The 15,556-nt window shown below is 51.5% G+C and overlaps 1 protein-coding gene across 1 annotated transcript in view; it reads right to left on the bottom strand.

Annotated features, from left to right (window-relative positions):
• Positions 1–5,536: 5,536 nt before the first annotated feature.
• Positions 5,537–15,556, bottom strand: part of SPRY4 (sprouty RTK signaling antagonist 4) — a 13,431-nt gene continuing 3,411 nt past the window's right edge. Inside the window, exon 2 of the mRNA XM_026858512.1 lies at positions 5,537–8,364. Coding sequence (XP_026714313.1) covers positions 7,419–8,318 — 900 coding nt within the window. The 5' untranslated portion in view covers positions 8,319–8,364 and the 3' untranslated portion in view covers positions 5,537–7,418. The remainder of the gene's footprint in view (positions 8,365–15,556) is intronic.

The following is a 15,556-nucleotide window of genomic DNA, read 5'->3' as shown; positions in this document are numbered from 1 at the left end:
GCAGAAGCCGGAGCTGGGGGCCCAGGGGCTGCTTTCCCCGGGGCTACCATGGGCTCAAGTGGCTCAGGTATGACCAGCAGCTTCTGTGAACCCCCTTCACCCCTCTTCTGCCTCAAAACCCAGGGTCCAACTTGGGCCCCCAGGGTCTGTTCGGGGCGTGGGTCTGAGTCCTTCCACCACGAAGCCCACCGAGGCTGAGCCCCGAGCTGGTGTGGGTGCAAGAGGAGGAGTGAGCCCCGTGTCTCCACACTGAAAGGCTTTGCCTCCACCTTTGTCATCACTCGTTATTTCCCGGGAAAGGAAGGATTCTCCTTGGGAGGGGGCGCAGGTGCCCTCTGAAGTGTCGCAGTCGTTCTTGGCTCTTTGAGGAGATCCCTAAAGTTTTCCGGCGCTGGGTGGGGGTCGGAGCAGGCAGCCTGGTGATTCGCTGTCTCACACGGGGAGGTTATTACCGTTAGGAAGTAAAACAAAATGCAAAGGCAATTTATCTTTTTCCTGGCCATTTGTCTGCCGCTCACAAAACGCCAAACTTCATCCGTGGGTGCCGGGTGCTGGTCTGTGGATCCCCTGCGAGGAGCCAGCTCCTCGCCCGCCCGGGGCACGGGGCTCTCCCTCCTGGCACAGCCTCCATCGTGCCCATTCACACACAGCACTGGCGTCTAATTCTGGCGATAGAAATTATTTATTGGTGGGACCCACATGAGTGCCACAGCCGAGCTCCTGCTTGCCACACGTGCCCCAGCATCACACCTGGAAATTCAAGAAATGAAGGAAAAGCTCCTGTATCAGCAGCCTGATCGTGGATGTGGATCTGTTGACTTTTAGTTTGGTTTGGTTTTGTTTGTTTGTTGGCTTTTTTTTTTAAAAAAAAACAGACCTGACCTTGAATCCCTTATCTAGTTTCCACGTAAACAGAGCAGAGGTGTTCACTAAGGGGAATGGCACCAAGTAATCCCACTCCGGCTCTGTGTGTGCATATCTGTGCACCTGCATGTGTGTGTACACATGGTGAGAAAACATTTGTACAATTGCAAAGATTTTTTACAAAGTCTTTTACTGGAGAAGCTCGGGCAGGTTGGTGTTACGGCCCCTGGTGGGCCACATGGAGGGGACGGGTTCTGCCCCGGTCCTGGGGCTGAGGGCGAGGGGTGCTGTGATGTGGCCTGGGAGGGCCAGATCCTGCTGGGTCCCCCATGGCAGGGTGCGGAGCAAGCCCCGCACGGCCTGAGCCCCCGCTTTCACATCAGGCACCCGAAGCCTGCCGCAGTTGCTGCCTTTCCCTGGATCGCCTCGTGTCTATTGTTCCCCTCGCCGAGGCGTCTCACCATGGAAGAATGTGTCCTGCTGCCCGGCCAGAAACCCCCCCTGGAGCCGCCAGCGCAGCGGAGCCCCGTCTCCAGGGCTTTATTTAGTTTTCGGTGTGCAGCCGTGTTACCGCAGCGGTTGTCTTTAAGGATGGATGCAACTCTCGCCCAACGCCGCTCGTTTGCTCCCCCCGTCCCCTCTTCCCTCCACTGGCAGTGCTGACCCATCCCACATCTCATCGAGGGTGTTTTTCAAACCCTTGGAAAAATCTCCATGTGTTCATTAAGTCCTTACTTTAGCAAAACAGTTTTAAAGGACATCTCAAAATTAGCTTCTTTTATCTCACGTCTCTAAGTTCCAGCCCATTCCCCCAGCATTAGCGCATCGCTTAGTGGGTATTTTGGGGGCTTTGATTCACTAGAAATTCCCTTTCTGATCTGACCTCTGAGAGCTGTGGCTGCTTCCCGCCTGACAGTGAAGTCCGTTAGACGTTAAGCTCAGTGTATCTCTTTGCCATCTTATAACCTGCGCTCGTGGTGTTGGGATTGCTTTCCTTCGACGGTCAATTGCTGAGAATGGTATAAGAAATTATTTTTAAAAAGGTGATCGTATTGACTGATTGAAAAAAAATATTCCTGTGACATCTAATAGTCAAATCAACGAGAGCGCTCTGGTTTGCTTCCAGCAGAGAGACGTGAACGCTGAGTTGATATTTTTAAAGCTTTATGTGCAAGACATCAGTCAGTGTTGCCAAACGCTGATTCAAATTTATACATCCTGGCTCAGCCTGTTTTTTTTTTTTTTTAAAAAAAAAACAAAACCCACCACCACCAGCATAATAAATGCAGCATCTTTTCCTTATTGCAAATTTTTTGGCGTTGGATGTCATGATCTGTACAGCGCAGTTATTGCCTCTTTATCTGATCCAGTGACTAACTCAACGTTATTGTTTCATTAATATTATTTCGGGCCAGGTAAAGCGCTCGCGTTACCTCGGTGGGTGACACAAAACATGGTGCGTCTTTTCATGAGTCATAGCTCCTCCGTAGTGCGCGCAAATAAATAACAGGAATGGTGAAAAATAACCCGGATCCTTTATTTTTAGCAGTCTAATGAGATGCTGGGGGCCCGGGAGGCAGCAGTGGAAGCTGGGGGGAGGCAGAGCCGTGTGTGCTGGTGGACGGGGGCCGTGGATGCTCCGAGTCCGGCCAGAGCCCTGGTGTCGGCAGCACAGCCTGGGTAAATCACAACGTAGGAGCAGCTCTGACTTTTTTGTCTCTAAAAATAAATAACTGTCAAGGAAACAACGTCCTGCTCACCGGGGCTGGGGTTCACAACCTGCCCCGCGCCGCCCTCCCCGGGAGGAGTTGGGGTCGCGGCTGTAGCTGCGGAGAGCTCGGGTCGGTGTCAAGGCAGGGAGGGTTTGTCACGATTTGGGGACACGAGGAGGGGTGTCCTGTCCCCTCCTGCGCCCTGGGGCAGAGGCACCCACGGGTGCCTGGGGGTGGGCACTGGGGGGGATGCGCCATGGCAGGGTGCGGAGCTCCGCGCGGGCAGATGAAATGATGAAGCCTGGAGCTCCCCTCCTGCCCCGGAGACTTATGAGTTATGAAAATTGCACCTGCCTGAGGCCCCGCACTTACTGTGCTATTCCTGTTTGGATGAGAGCGAGGGATGGCAGCGGGAGGGGAGAGGAGCCCTCCTGGCCTCGTCCTCTGCCCCCGTCCCCACCTTGCGCCGTCCCTGCGGGCTCACCCCATCGCCGTGGCTGCGGGGCCCAAGCAGATCCTCTCTCTAACGGCTCCGGGTACAAAACCCACGGGCTCTGCTCCTCCAAATGGGAAGCACCACAGCAGGGAGCGGGCCTGAAATGTCGAGGGAGGCTCTGTGGGACGCGCCTCTCCGCAAAACCCCTCTGTGCGGTGGCTACCACTGACTTGGGGTTATTTTTTTTAATCTCCAGCCCAATTTTTATACTACGAGTTGAGCTCTAGCCCTGCCCTCCGTGCAGATCTCCCTGGCATATTTTAGAGGTGGAGGGAAGAATTGCTCCTACAAGTGGATGGGGCTCCGTGAGCGGAGGAGCCAGCTCTTCCCCGCGGCAGGTGAGCTGCGGGAAATTTAAATGCTGCGCCCAGCAAAACGATGGGCAGAGCCACGCCGAGGGCCCGGAATAAATCGATGGGGCTGGAGACCATCCCAGCGAGGGGCCGCGTGCTTTTAGGGCTCCCCTTGGCTGTTGGCACAGGGGTCCCCACCGTGCTGGGGGCTCGGGGGTGCCCCGTTCCCCGGGAAGCTCTGCCCCGGCCGCAGCTTCCCCACGCGGAGCTGGTGGCTGAGGTGGCAGCTGCACGGTGCGTGTCACAACCCGCCACGGTGCGTGTCAGGGTCAGCGATCCCCGCGCGGTGAGGGGGGGTCTGCCCCCCGTGCTGGGGTCCCCGGGGCCAGCCTACTCTCTGGATTACGAGTAATCCCACCCGGGCTCTCCCCTCCCTCCATTGCTCCTGGTCTGTGTCGTATCAAATAACTGATTTTGGGCTACTCTCTGCTTGTATTTTTAGAATAATTGCTATAAACATGCTTTGGGATATTTTATTTAAAAAACAACAACAGCCATTTATATATTTAACAATATATATTTTTATATATATATATATATAATTTCTAGATCAGTACATTCATCAGTACTTGTTTTTCTTCACAAACAGAAGAACTCTTACAATAGTAGACTTTCTAAAATAAATACTATTAAAATAGAGCTTCAAAATAAATATTCTATACAAAGAAAACCTTCTGTGGTCACTTTTCAGGGTGTGTATGTGGCGGGGTGGTAACAGGAGAAGGGGGAAACCTTTATCGGCGTGTCCGAGCGTGGGAGGTGGGATACCCAGTGCTGTGAAAGGGCGAGGGCTCGGCCGGGTGGGAAAACCGGTGGCGTGAATTTAGTAGCCACTCCTTGCACCCGGCAGGCTCTGGGACGGGGTGACGGTTTATCTGTCTGCTGATGGTGAGCTCCAGCTGGGGACGCGGCGTGGCATTGCCCGTGCGCCGTAAAATCACCTCTTCTTGCTTCCTGGGCCTTGGTTTCTGCGGGCGGGCAGAGGGCAAACCCCGGCAGTGAACCTGCGACAGCAGTTAGCAGTTCAGGGCGGTAAAGTCGGAGTGCCCTGTCACCCTCCTCCTCCTCCTCCTCCTCCTCCGGAGGCGCTCGGTGGTGGCACGGGGGGAACCTGCCCTCACCCCAACTCTCGCCCTCGTGGTCCCGCGCCACCGGGCTGACGTGGCCCAAGAGCAAATGTCGTGTTTGTGCTAAGGAGCAGCCGCCCCTCAGCTCGCCGGGGGGGGACCCGACCTGCAGGGAGGGGTGGGCAGAGCTGCCGGGGCTGAGGTGACGCGGCACCGTGGTACGTCTCAGGGCTGGCGGGAGACCCAAGTACCTTAAAAGGGGATGGGGGAAGAGAAGGGATGGGGGCTACAGACATTACTGACTGGAGACGTACCCTGCGCCAGCCCCCGCTTCGGCAGCCCCCCAGCCTTTCCCAGTGCTCACAAGGAGCTCAGCACTTCCCTGCCCTGGGCCAGGAGCTGGTGGGGCAGAATCCGACCTGTGCCGGGAGGCTGAGGGGAAGGGGTGTGTGTGTGTGTGTGTGTGTGTGTGTGTGTGACTCTGCTACATTTACCACTGCTCTAACACATCCACTAATGCTTTACAGTCTTCCAGCCTGGGATCGGCTTACACCATAGCAGGATTTACATATTAAAAAGAAACCAACAGAGAAATAGTTTACAACTATGTACAATGAAAGTAAATCCCGAGGGGATTGCTGGGTGTATATACATGAGTGTAGATTGGCACAGTGGCGACCACTCCAGCGTCGTAGTTGCTTGCAAGGACCACGCGTCTAAGCCACGGGCTTTGCTATTGCGGATTTTCAGCACAGATCCCTCAGGAACAGCCAGGGACAGAGGGTCAAAAAGGCAAAACAACCATAGGTGGAGGCCATTTGGATACGTGTGGTCCCAGCAGAGGAGGGCAGCAGGCAAATACCCCTCCCGCTGTGTCTTCTAGACTGTTTGCACCTTAGGAAAATGATTTCTCTTCTTAAATACAATACCTTATACATTCAACCAATGGTTCAGCTAGTTTGGGGTCGGTTTTCCTTTTATCTTTTCCCCTCCAATTTGTGCAAGATAATAAATACAGCTCTGGATCCCCCCCCCCCCGGTGACAGGAGCAGTATCCCTTTTTCTGTGATTTATCACATACAAGCTAGCAAACGTTATAAATATAAGAAGTTGTGGGCTTTTTTTTTTTTTTTTTTAAATTCCCCGTTCAATAAATATCTACAATTAAGCTTGACTAAACCCCAAGTCATCCAGGTTAAATGAACTCTGACAACAAAAGACCCCAGAAGTCCCATCAGTACACTCCTGCCAACCCCCTCTGCAGCAACTGTATTGCAACCAAGCAAATGGGATTCCTGGAAATGCTACATGAGCTCTGCCTATTGCTTATCTAATTAGAGATGACATTTCACTGTCACTGCTGTGCATTTACTGAGGAAATTTCCTCTAATTAAAAAAAAAAACCAAACAAACCAAAACAACAAACCCAACCGAAAAAAAGAGAGATTAGATCAGTTTTCTGCATGCAACAAGTACCTACCTACTTATTACAGTGTTGCATGTTTGGACAAAGATTCTTATTTAGCACCTTGTAGTTGTCACGAGAAAGGGGTTGCTGCATCTTAAGGGGTTACTGCACCCTAAGGGAATGCAGAACGGGCCTTAGGATGAGCGCATGGATAAAGCCGATGATGTTCCATGGGCACATGCTTAAGTACGCTCTCTTCTCTCCCCTGGCTTTCCCTGGTGTTTGTTGACACTAAAATAAACATTAAAAGCATTCTCTACATTTAAAAGGACACGTTTTTGTACAGAGGAGGCAAAAGTTGAGCAGCAGCAATCGAGATGGGGGAATGGGCTGTACGTCAAGCAAATGCCATTCATCCCCGGGGCAAAAAAAAATTTAGAAATCTGAGTGAGCAAAGAAGAGCTTGTTCCAGGAGAGGAGGTACTGGATTGATATCCCTATAAAAATACACCTAGGTGTATCGTACACTTAGGTTTTTGTGACTTCTTCACAGAGCTTAAAGAGGTTGAGAGAAACAAACACCGAACGTCTTTGCTTTGTGGCGTGAGTTAAGATCCCCCTTCGCTCCGGCACTGGGGGAGCGAGCATGCGCCTGCCGGGGAAACAGGAGGCGACCGGGCGCGGGTTTGTACTGTCGATGTAAAATTAATATTCCATTGAGCGAAACCTCATGCTACGGATCGGCTCACAGGCAGAAGGACACGGTGTTGATACAACCGCCCGAACACATCCTGCCGCGATTTCTCCCGGGGAGGGAGCAACCCTGCTACCATCCTGCTTTAAAAAGAGGGTCCAAATCAGTGTGGCCAGGTGGGTGCAAAGAAAGCGATAGGCCTAAACGTTAGAAGACCCTTAAACAAATGAACTGTATCTTTACTTCTGGTTCAACATCTTTGAGGGACACAGAAAGCTTTTGAGAAACACGGGCTGAGTGTGCAACCGGCCCTCCTAACGGTGTGCGGGCGGGGAAGGAGGGTGCAGGGAGCGAACCCGTCACCTTCCACAGGCTGCTGGTAGCAAATCAGAGTTTGGAAGGGAAGCGAAAACAAGAAGCCCACCCTGAATACGAATCCGATGCAGCTTTTTGCAGCTGGGAACGGGTATTGCTTGTGCGGCCGCGCCTGCCAAGCGAGCAGTTAATGGTTCTTGTGGCGAGCAGGCATGGTGAGCAGCCGTCCGTCCGAACCAGGGTTTTTTAAGCAGCTGTACTTCATGATATACATAGGTTTTCAGCCTTCACTTGACATTATTAAGATTCCTCCTTTGGCCCCATCTATTTAAATTCTGACCAGTTCCAAAACCCTGAATAACCCAAAGTGCTTCAGTTTGTGGAAATAGTTGCTTCTGCTTTCTCCGAAGGCAAAAGGCTAACGTTATCCTCAGAACACAGGTTATTAAAAAGAGCCAAGGCCACCCCCCTCCGTGGAGCGTCCTCCCGCTCCCTGTCCTCCCAAACCATCAAAAGGGCTTTTCTGGCCTGTTTCCTTTGCTCTCCGGCAGCGCCTTGCAAATGACACTGTTTGTGTTTTTGCATCTGCATCCGGGCCGGCTCACTTGGTCGTAGCATCTCTGGGACAGCTTGACGCAGCCGGTGGCTGGCAGGTAGCAGAGCAAGCAGGGGAGCACCAGGGAGAGGGCACTCATGAAGGACCAGCGGGCACAGCGGTTGGAGTGGGAGCAGGAGCAGGGGTGGTCGGCGCACGTGCCCTCGTCGTCCTCGTTGGTGCAGTGGTAGAAGACGCCCTTGACGAGACACATGCAGGTGGAGTAGTTGACCAGGTTCTGTGCCGAGCAGAGGCACTCTTGGTTGCACACCCAACACGAAGGCAGAGTCCGGGGCAGCGCGCACTCCTTACACTTGCATTTCCCACAGGCTTCGCACAGGAGAAAGTGCTTGTCCAGTTCCTGAGACACGGGTCCCTTCAGGTCCAGGGGTTTGCAGTTAATGACCTTGGGCTGAATGCGAACCGCGCGGGGGGAGGACTGCTCCGCCACGGGCGCCGGGGCCATGTGGTCCAAGAGCCTTTGGTCTGAAGACGTGCTGCTGCTGCTGCTGATGGAGCTGGGGCGCCCGCTGAAGGAAATCCAGGGGTGGGTGACATCCTGCTCGCACCGCTGCGGGTGCTGGTTGGTCAGGACCAGTTCGTGGGGGCCGCGGGGGTGCTTCTGGGCTGCCAGCTGGGACGCGGTGGGGTTGTCGGTGTAGTCGTTCTCGATGTGAGTTGTCTTCATCTGGTCGATGGGCAGGATGGTGAGCGGGTGCTGCAGCCGCCCATAGGGGATCCGGCTGTCCAGCAAGGGCTGGACCATCACAGAGTTGGGGACAACAGTGATGTTGTGGGGAATCCGGGGCTCCATTGATAAAGCACTCTGATTAACGGTGAAAAATCTGCTCTTAAGTATCCTGGGGGAAGGAAAGGAGAAAGAAAAGGGGCGGGGGAGAGAAAGGAGAGAAAGAGCGCATCGTTACTGAGTTACGCTGCAACCCCAGCCCAAACAGGGCTCTTTGCTGAGGCTGGTTATTATGTGGAAGGTCTTACAAGGTAAATTTGTGTCCAAGGGAGTCGGAGCACTTGCCCCCGGTGTAAAGTGCATCACTCCTCCTGTTCCTCTCCCTAACCTTGGCCATATATAGCTCCTCCGGTCCTGGAAGGGCTACCATTACTGCAGGCTCCTGAAGTGCCTGTTCATCATTTTTACCGAGGGAGAGCACATCTTAGGGTCACCGGTCCGTATTCCCATGTATTTCTGTCAGCAAACCGCCTGCGATGACTTATCTAAGGCTTGGGGGGGCTTCCCCCAATTGACCCTGATCCCTGTAAGACCCTGATGCCAGGTTGTGGCTCGCAGGAGCGTTGCCCTGCTACAAAGACGCTTGGGAGCGTGGGGCTGAGCACTTGGCCTCGCTAACCCGGGATGTGCCTGCTGGGGGGTGGCTTGGCTGCATCGCTGGGGGGGTCCCGTCCCCGTCGGGGACCACTGGTCCAGCTCGTCTGGCTGCAGCCCGGGGTGGGAGCGGACGGGTGGAGCTCACAGGAGGGCACACACGCGGGTCACACTTGCCATGTCACCTCCCGCAGGCAATTAGGCACTCCTCTTCAAAACACTAAGTGGACTAATATTTAGCTTAAGTGCTGTTTACTCACTACACTGGCTAAGCCATCTATTGCCGCCGTTTCTAATTTCATTGAGAGAGTGCAATTTATCCTGGAGTCGATCCAAAGATTCAGCAGCGGCGTAGGACAAGAAACCACAGGAAGTAACTAAACTTAAATCAAAGAACGGAAACGACTTGGTTCAAATTTAGAAAGTGCACATTGTTTTCTAGTAGATGTGCCATTTCCTCATGGGGTGACCTTTATTCATAAATAATAAAATGTTGGAGATCAGTTTAAAGAAGCGGTGAGTAAAGCCTCAGAGCAAGTTGCGGGGAGGGGGAAAAGCTTTTGGTATCGAGAAAAAGGAAATAGTGACCAGCTTAAGGCAGTGCCAGTTGTTTGTGTTCAGACAAACAAATTAACCTTTTCCAACAGCATGGAAGATTTTAATGCTACAGCAGTCTGAATTAAAAAAAAAAAAAAAGTCAGGAAGAAACTGCATCCAACTACAACCAAGTCAGACATGAGAAATATGTGTGTGTGTGTGTGTGTGTGTGTGTGTGAGTGAACGTCTGCCTCTCCCACAAGAGCACGTCCCCCCCCCCGAAATTTAACACATTGCTGCAGAAATTGGAGCATGAACTAATTACGCATTTGTGGAAGGAGAAAGGGAAGTGCACTTTTACCCACCGAAAAAAACATCACGAAAGCCCGCTATTATATTTGTAAATCGTTGCTTTGGTAGGTCACTTGGCATTTCAGGGGTTGAAAACCCGCCAGTTGTCCCGCGCTCGGCAGGGGAGGCTGGTGCCGGGGAGCGGTGGCCGAGGCCCTGGTGCGTGGGGACGGGCTGGCACCGTGTGCCCCTGGCCGGGCTCCCTTGGCCCGCAGCACCAGGCCAGCAGGAGGAGGTGCTTTACCCCGCAGGGATGGGGATTGCTGTAACGCAGCCCTTCCGCTGCTTCTCTGCACTGCTTAAACTTCTCTGTGGGGCCTTAGCCATTCGCTTGAAATTTTTTATTTCATTACTCACTGACATCCCGACTTGAGAAACAAGAGCTTTTGAAGCGTCTATTTCTATTTACTGCGTGTAAAAAATAAGAAGCAAGGATTCTGACAACTATGGGTCATGCAGAGGGGAAAAAATAAAAAACAGTTTTCTTTTGTGCACCAGAATCCAGTGTCGTGATATAAAAACTGCTTTGCTGCAAGCCAGAGTTTAGCCAAATAGTCAGTTCTGTATCACCTAGGTGTTATGTTTGCAGGAAGACTTCACGGTGGGGTATTTTTTTTGTTGTTTTTTTTTTTTTAAGGAGAGAGATGCAGCTGTTTTGGCTGCCAAGAGTAAATGCAGCAGAGCTGATACTAGCGGGAAGGTAGCTGGAGGAAATGGTGGCACGCTGAACGGCGCTACGAGCCGATCCGTCGGCTCCTCCACGTCACTGGCAGCGCTGCCTTCCGTGCCTCTCCTTAATTTTTAAACAACCTCTAGCACGGGGCTCTGCGTTCCGGCCTGAACTCACTCCCACTCCACAAGTCTCTGGAGTTTGGTCCCCTCGCAGTAGGTTTAGACTGGCTCTGTGGAGCATTATGGATATTCTGGTGCCCCGGGTGCAGAGGAGAGCTGCTCACCCCCTCGGCAGCACCTGCCGCCTCTGTCGATGCTCATTTTCCCTGACGTGGCAGCTCTGAGCAGGGGTGGCACCTTGGGGACATTCCGCATCGCTGGTGGCACCGCCCGGGGAGCCCCTCGCCCCGGCACGGGAGGGCAGCGCCCCACCGGGCACAGGAGCAGCACACAGGAGCTGGCGTTTGGGTTTGACATTAACTCTGTGCTTGCAGAGTCTGCAACGGTCCAGAACGAGCGGTGACGTCCCATGGAAGTTTTGTCATCACGTTAATCTGGGGGAGGTTTATAGCCACGGGCACTCAGAACACCCAAGGCCCTGGTACACAGACGTGGCCATATGCAGGCAGGCGTTAAGGGTGGCTTAATGGGCATAATGTTAATCAGGATTTGGGAGTTAATTATCGCAGAAAGGAAATGAACCTGGGACTAAACACCACACTTCAGGATAGTTAATGTTGAAAATTATTCATCATCTTTTCTCATTATAACACTGTTTCTTTCAAACAGGCGAACTACTTCCGCAGAGCAAGGGGAATGGGAGCCCTGACAGGGGAAACCCAGAGACCCTGCAGATATTTGGGCACAGAATCTACCTGGATAAAACCCCTGGCAGCCAAATAAGACCCAGCTCTCCGAATTCCCAGACCCCTGCTCTGGACACAACATCCCTCTTGCTGAAGATCACCTTTGAAACACCCCAGACACACACCCTACCAGTTTTTGGTGTCGTGCTACACACGGTCCTTCGACTTCTGCCCTGCCTGCTCACTCCTGAGCCGGGGGGGGGTCCGCAGTTAACTGCTCTCACCTTTCAAGCTGCTCTTAAGAGACATAAATTTTTGATATTTATGGAATTTTCCAGGGACCACGACCACGTTGCTGCTGAGGGTCTTGTCGCCAGAAGTTTCAGCAGTGCGGTAAGATTGCTGGTGACAGATCCAGGTCAAACATCTCGAGTGCTGAACTCGAGAGCGAGCTGGGTGGCCTTCGTTCTGCAGGGAGGCTCTCCTCCCTTGGGATCCGCCCAGGTGACAACAATGATGATATTTTATGGCGTGGTTACTTCAGTTTTTTGGTCTGCGTGCTTCCACCAGCGTGTGCCTCGAGCGCATCTTTCCCTGAGCTTTTTCTGTTTTAAGCTTTACGTCTGCAACCCAGGAAAAGACAGATTTCAGCAAAGAGCACTAGGTACGTGCCCAGAGCACTCCGTCTCTCATGGTGAAGGGGAATCCAGTCCAGTTCTCTGGTTAAGGACTTGTGCTGGGCCAGAAGCAAGTCGAGAAGCCAGACTGCTCCCGTGAAGTCTTGCGGCTGAGGAGTGCCTGCCTGGCTACGTGCATGAATCCTGCTGACTTCCCTGGAATATCCTCCAAGACATCATAACTTGACTTTTCTTTGGTTGATGGGTTCCCCAGAGGGGAAAAACACAGCTGCGACCAGTCTGAAAGCGTTCCAGGATGACTGGAACAATACAAGCAAGTCCTCCTTTGAAACGCAGGCAGTTTGCAGGCAGACAGAAGGATCCTCGTGGCTGTTTACAGGAGTATCTGGTAAGATGTTCGCTCAGTGGCAGGAAAGCTCATTCCCACCCAGGAGAAGCCATGCCCTTCTTCACCACCCGGCCAGGAACCATCCCGCACGCAGGGCGCTTGTCAGCAAGGACAACGTTGCCTTGAGCAGCAACATCGCTGTCTTAAAAACTGCAGTTTTGTCCCAGGCACGTCCCCAAACGACATTAATGTTTGGGGTGACCTGGCAGAACTCCAGACCTTGAAAAAGTTCAAAAGCCGCAGGGGTGTAACCTTGGGGTTCTTGCATTGGCTCCGAAGGCCTGTGCAGGTGAGCAAGGTGGGGGTCAGAGTGGCCAGTTGTGTCTCGGAGTTGCTGGTGTTGGCTGAGATGTTGATCTAATCCGGGGTACGGCACAAGGAACTGGCCACCGTGTGTCTGAAGCAGCCGTGGGTTGGAGTGGCGACAAACATGAGCCACTTTGGTTGGGAGGGATGGCAAGAAGGAAGGACTAGGCTGAGCTGTCCGTCTCTCCTTTCCTTCTCCCCCCTTGTCTGAAACGGGCTGTGGCAACCACCCTGCCTAGCCGGGAAAGGGAGTTACTAGAGATGAGCTGCAGATGTCAGACCTCCTGAGAAAGAACATTTCTGCTGTGGTAAGAAAGGACTGAAGTTTGTGACACCAGCGTTGTGAACAGATCTGCCCTTTCTGGCAAGGGCAGTTGGGTACTACTTTCAGATACAATCGCTCAAATTGAACAGATTTAATATAACAATTTAAAGAAAATTGTGGATTTAAAAAAAAAAAGAAAAATAGAAGAAAAGATAAAAATAAAGTAGAACAGGAGATTTAAGGTAGTTGAGCGCCGTGACTTTGTGAAAGCTATGACACTCTACGCAGTGCCTTTGTTGTCCGATGCACTAATCCAGCCTGACTGGAAACTGCGTTTTAATTGAGAAAAATTGCCATACAGGACACTTGTAAACAAAATTAGTTAATCTTTGATCATCAGTAATTACAGACATATTATAGCATTAACGTAGGCACAAATTCACTGGCTGCAATTGTACAGGCAATTTTCTGAAAGCAGACAACAACAAGAAGAAAAAAATTGTGTGTTCTTACACTGGGATTTTTTTCCGTTCTTTAGAGGCAGGTGAAACAGGGAAGTTCTTTTCAAAGCTGACATGTCAGCAAACTCCCAACGCAGAGAAAATTTATTTTCCCCCATGCCATCCAGGGACTGTATGGTTGCTCACCACATACAATTTTCAAGTCAAAATATACTTCCTTCCGAGGGAGTAAAATTGGATTCAAAAGTCCAGTTCGTAAATGTGCTGCAGTGCTTGTTTCATCTCTTCGTCAGGATATTGCCAATTTAAAATGACTATTGTACTAGATAATTACAAGTCCTAAAGTTGTAGGAAGCCAACTGTTATTTTAAAGTGCTTTGGTATTATTTCAGACTCAAAAGTTTCGTAAAATTCTTTAGTCATATGAAATTAAAACAAAAGTGAATTTATGTTTTAACGGGATTTTGGACTTGCCCGCATCATTTTATAGAAAGCTACATCCTTGCAGGCAACTCCATGAGAAAGTCATATAAACCCCCAAGAAAGCTCAGTCTAATTAATGTCTTCAGACCAACTTTTGAAGCAATACTTTTCCAGTATCTTTATTTTTGAAGGGAGTTGGATAACTTGTCTTCCAGCTACTGAAAAACAAAATGGATCCTGACTTAAATATCTAATGAGTGCCCGAATATGTAATGTTTGTAACGGTCCCAGTTACCTGTTAGTTAATAAGTTCTTTCTCATGTTTCACAACATCCTAGATGTATGTGGTAACCAAAGAATAATCAGAATAAGGGACTCAAGTCCAGAACTGGGTCCTGCGTAGAAGCCATCCTGCAAAACCCGGCCCTGGGAAGCGCCGGTGTGACTCTGACACATCCCCAGTGCCCACAGCCCCAGCAAAACCAACGGGAAAGTGGGAAAACGTGCTCTCACCTCCTGCCCACCCAGCACCAGCTCCAAGGTATCACAGTTTTGCCCAACCCGTTTCCGAATGATGCGGAAAATTTCAGCGTGAGATGCTGATGCGCAAACATCCGACTCGGCCTTCAATGTTGTAAAAAAAGTAAAGCCCCAAACGTGCTGCTTGGCGTGCGTTTGCTAATAGAGAGACCACCAGTGTGGTCAGAGGAGTAACGGAGCCACCAATAACTCTTTCTGTCCTTTGTAAGCTGCATGCACCGCATCAGGGGTCGCTTCATCTCTAATGAATTACGCCGTAATTACACCTCACGGTCTGCTTGTCCCTTCCGTTGGGTCTGAACAGCGCCAGTGTCAGGGGAGAGCCGTTTGCCTCGGCAAACCAAGCCTCCTCCTGGGTCTGCTGGTGCTGGATTGTCCTCTGTGTGCTCTGTAACACGCGGGTGGCTCCTCTCTTGGGCTGGGCCTGCACCCTGTACCGGCCGGGAGCCGCTGGACGCGCCGGGGGTGCAGCGCTGCCCATTGCTGCGGCGGTGGTGGGCAGCTCTAGGACATCTGTAATGGTGATAATGGTACTAGGTGGGATGGAGAGTAATGGGATGGGAGGAGCTGCCTTCTGCCTTCTTATCATGAGCAGAGTAAAGCAAACTTGGGTTTTCAATGAGAGTTTTCCATCACAGGTTGCCAAGAATTTTCCAAGATTGAAGCACCACAAGCTTTTGTGAAGAAGGGACAGAAAAATTACCACAGGGAGATGAAAGGCCAAGCCCCAACTGATGCCCGTGGGAGCCGTGGCAAGGCCTGCACGCGCCTGGAGTCATGCTGTGGGGCAGTGATGGCGAGGGGACAGAGCGGAGACCTCTGAACCTTGTCACCCAACAGCTGGGTTACACCTCCTCTTGGTTACTGTGATACTAGACCCGTTATTATCCAGGCAAAGGCTGAATTACAGTCTGGAAGAGATGTGACATCCCCTCGTTAAGGTCAACAGACGGGCAGCAATAGCTGCAGAAGATGTACTGCAGAAATTTGCCTATTTTCTTTGCTATATGGGACACGTGAATTTCTAAAACACGCGGACAACGGGAAGAAAACAAAAAACCCACAAGAGAATCTTTACAGATAAGTCTGAAAACAAAGAAATTACCGTAATTGAAAACAATATACTTTGAAGTCGCATACTGTCAGGGGCGGGCATATATGTCAACACCGTTCAGAATTGATGGCAACCAGCGCAAAATTCTTGGGAGTTATCACTGCTTTTAGACCGTCCATGACTCTTCTCTCTCCTCTGGAGGTTTGGTTACATGGTCTAGAAACCCTTATCTGGCCAGCGCTGACCACAGCCGCAGCCCGAGCTTTGGG

Source organism: Athene cunicularia (assembly GCF_003259725.1).
Source record: "Athene cunicularia isolate RWA chromosome 13 unlocalized genomic scaffold, athCun1 chr13_part1, whole genome shotgun sequence".
NCBI classification, from domain to species: Eukaryota; Metazoa; Chordata; class Aves; order Strigiformes; family Strigidae; genus Athene; species Athene cunicularia.
This window is presented reverse-complemented; position numbering and strand designations above follow the sequence as displayed.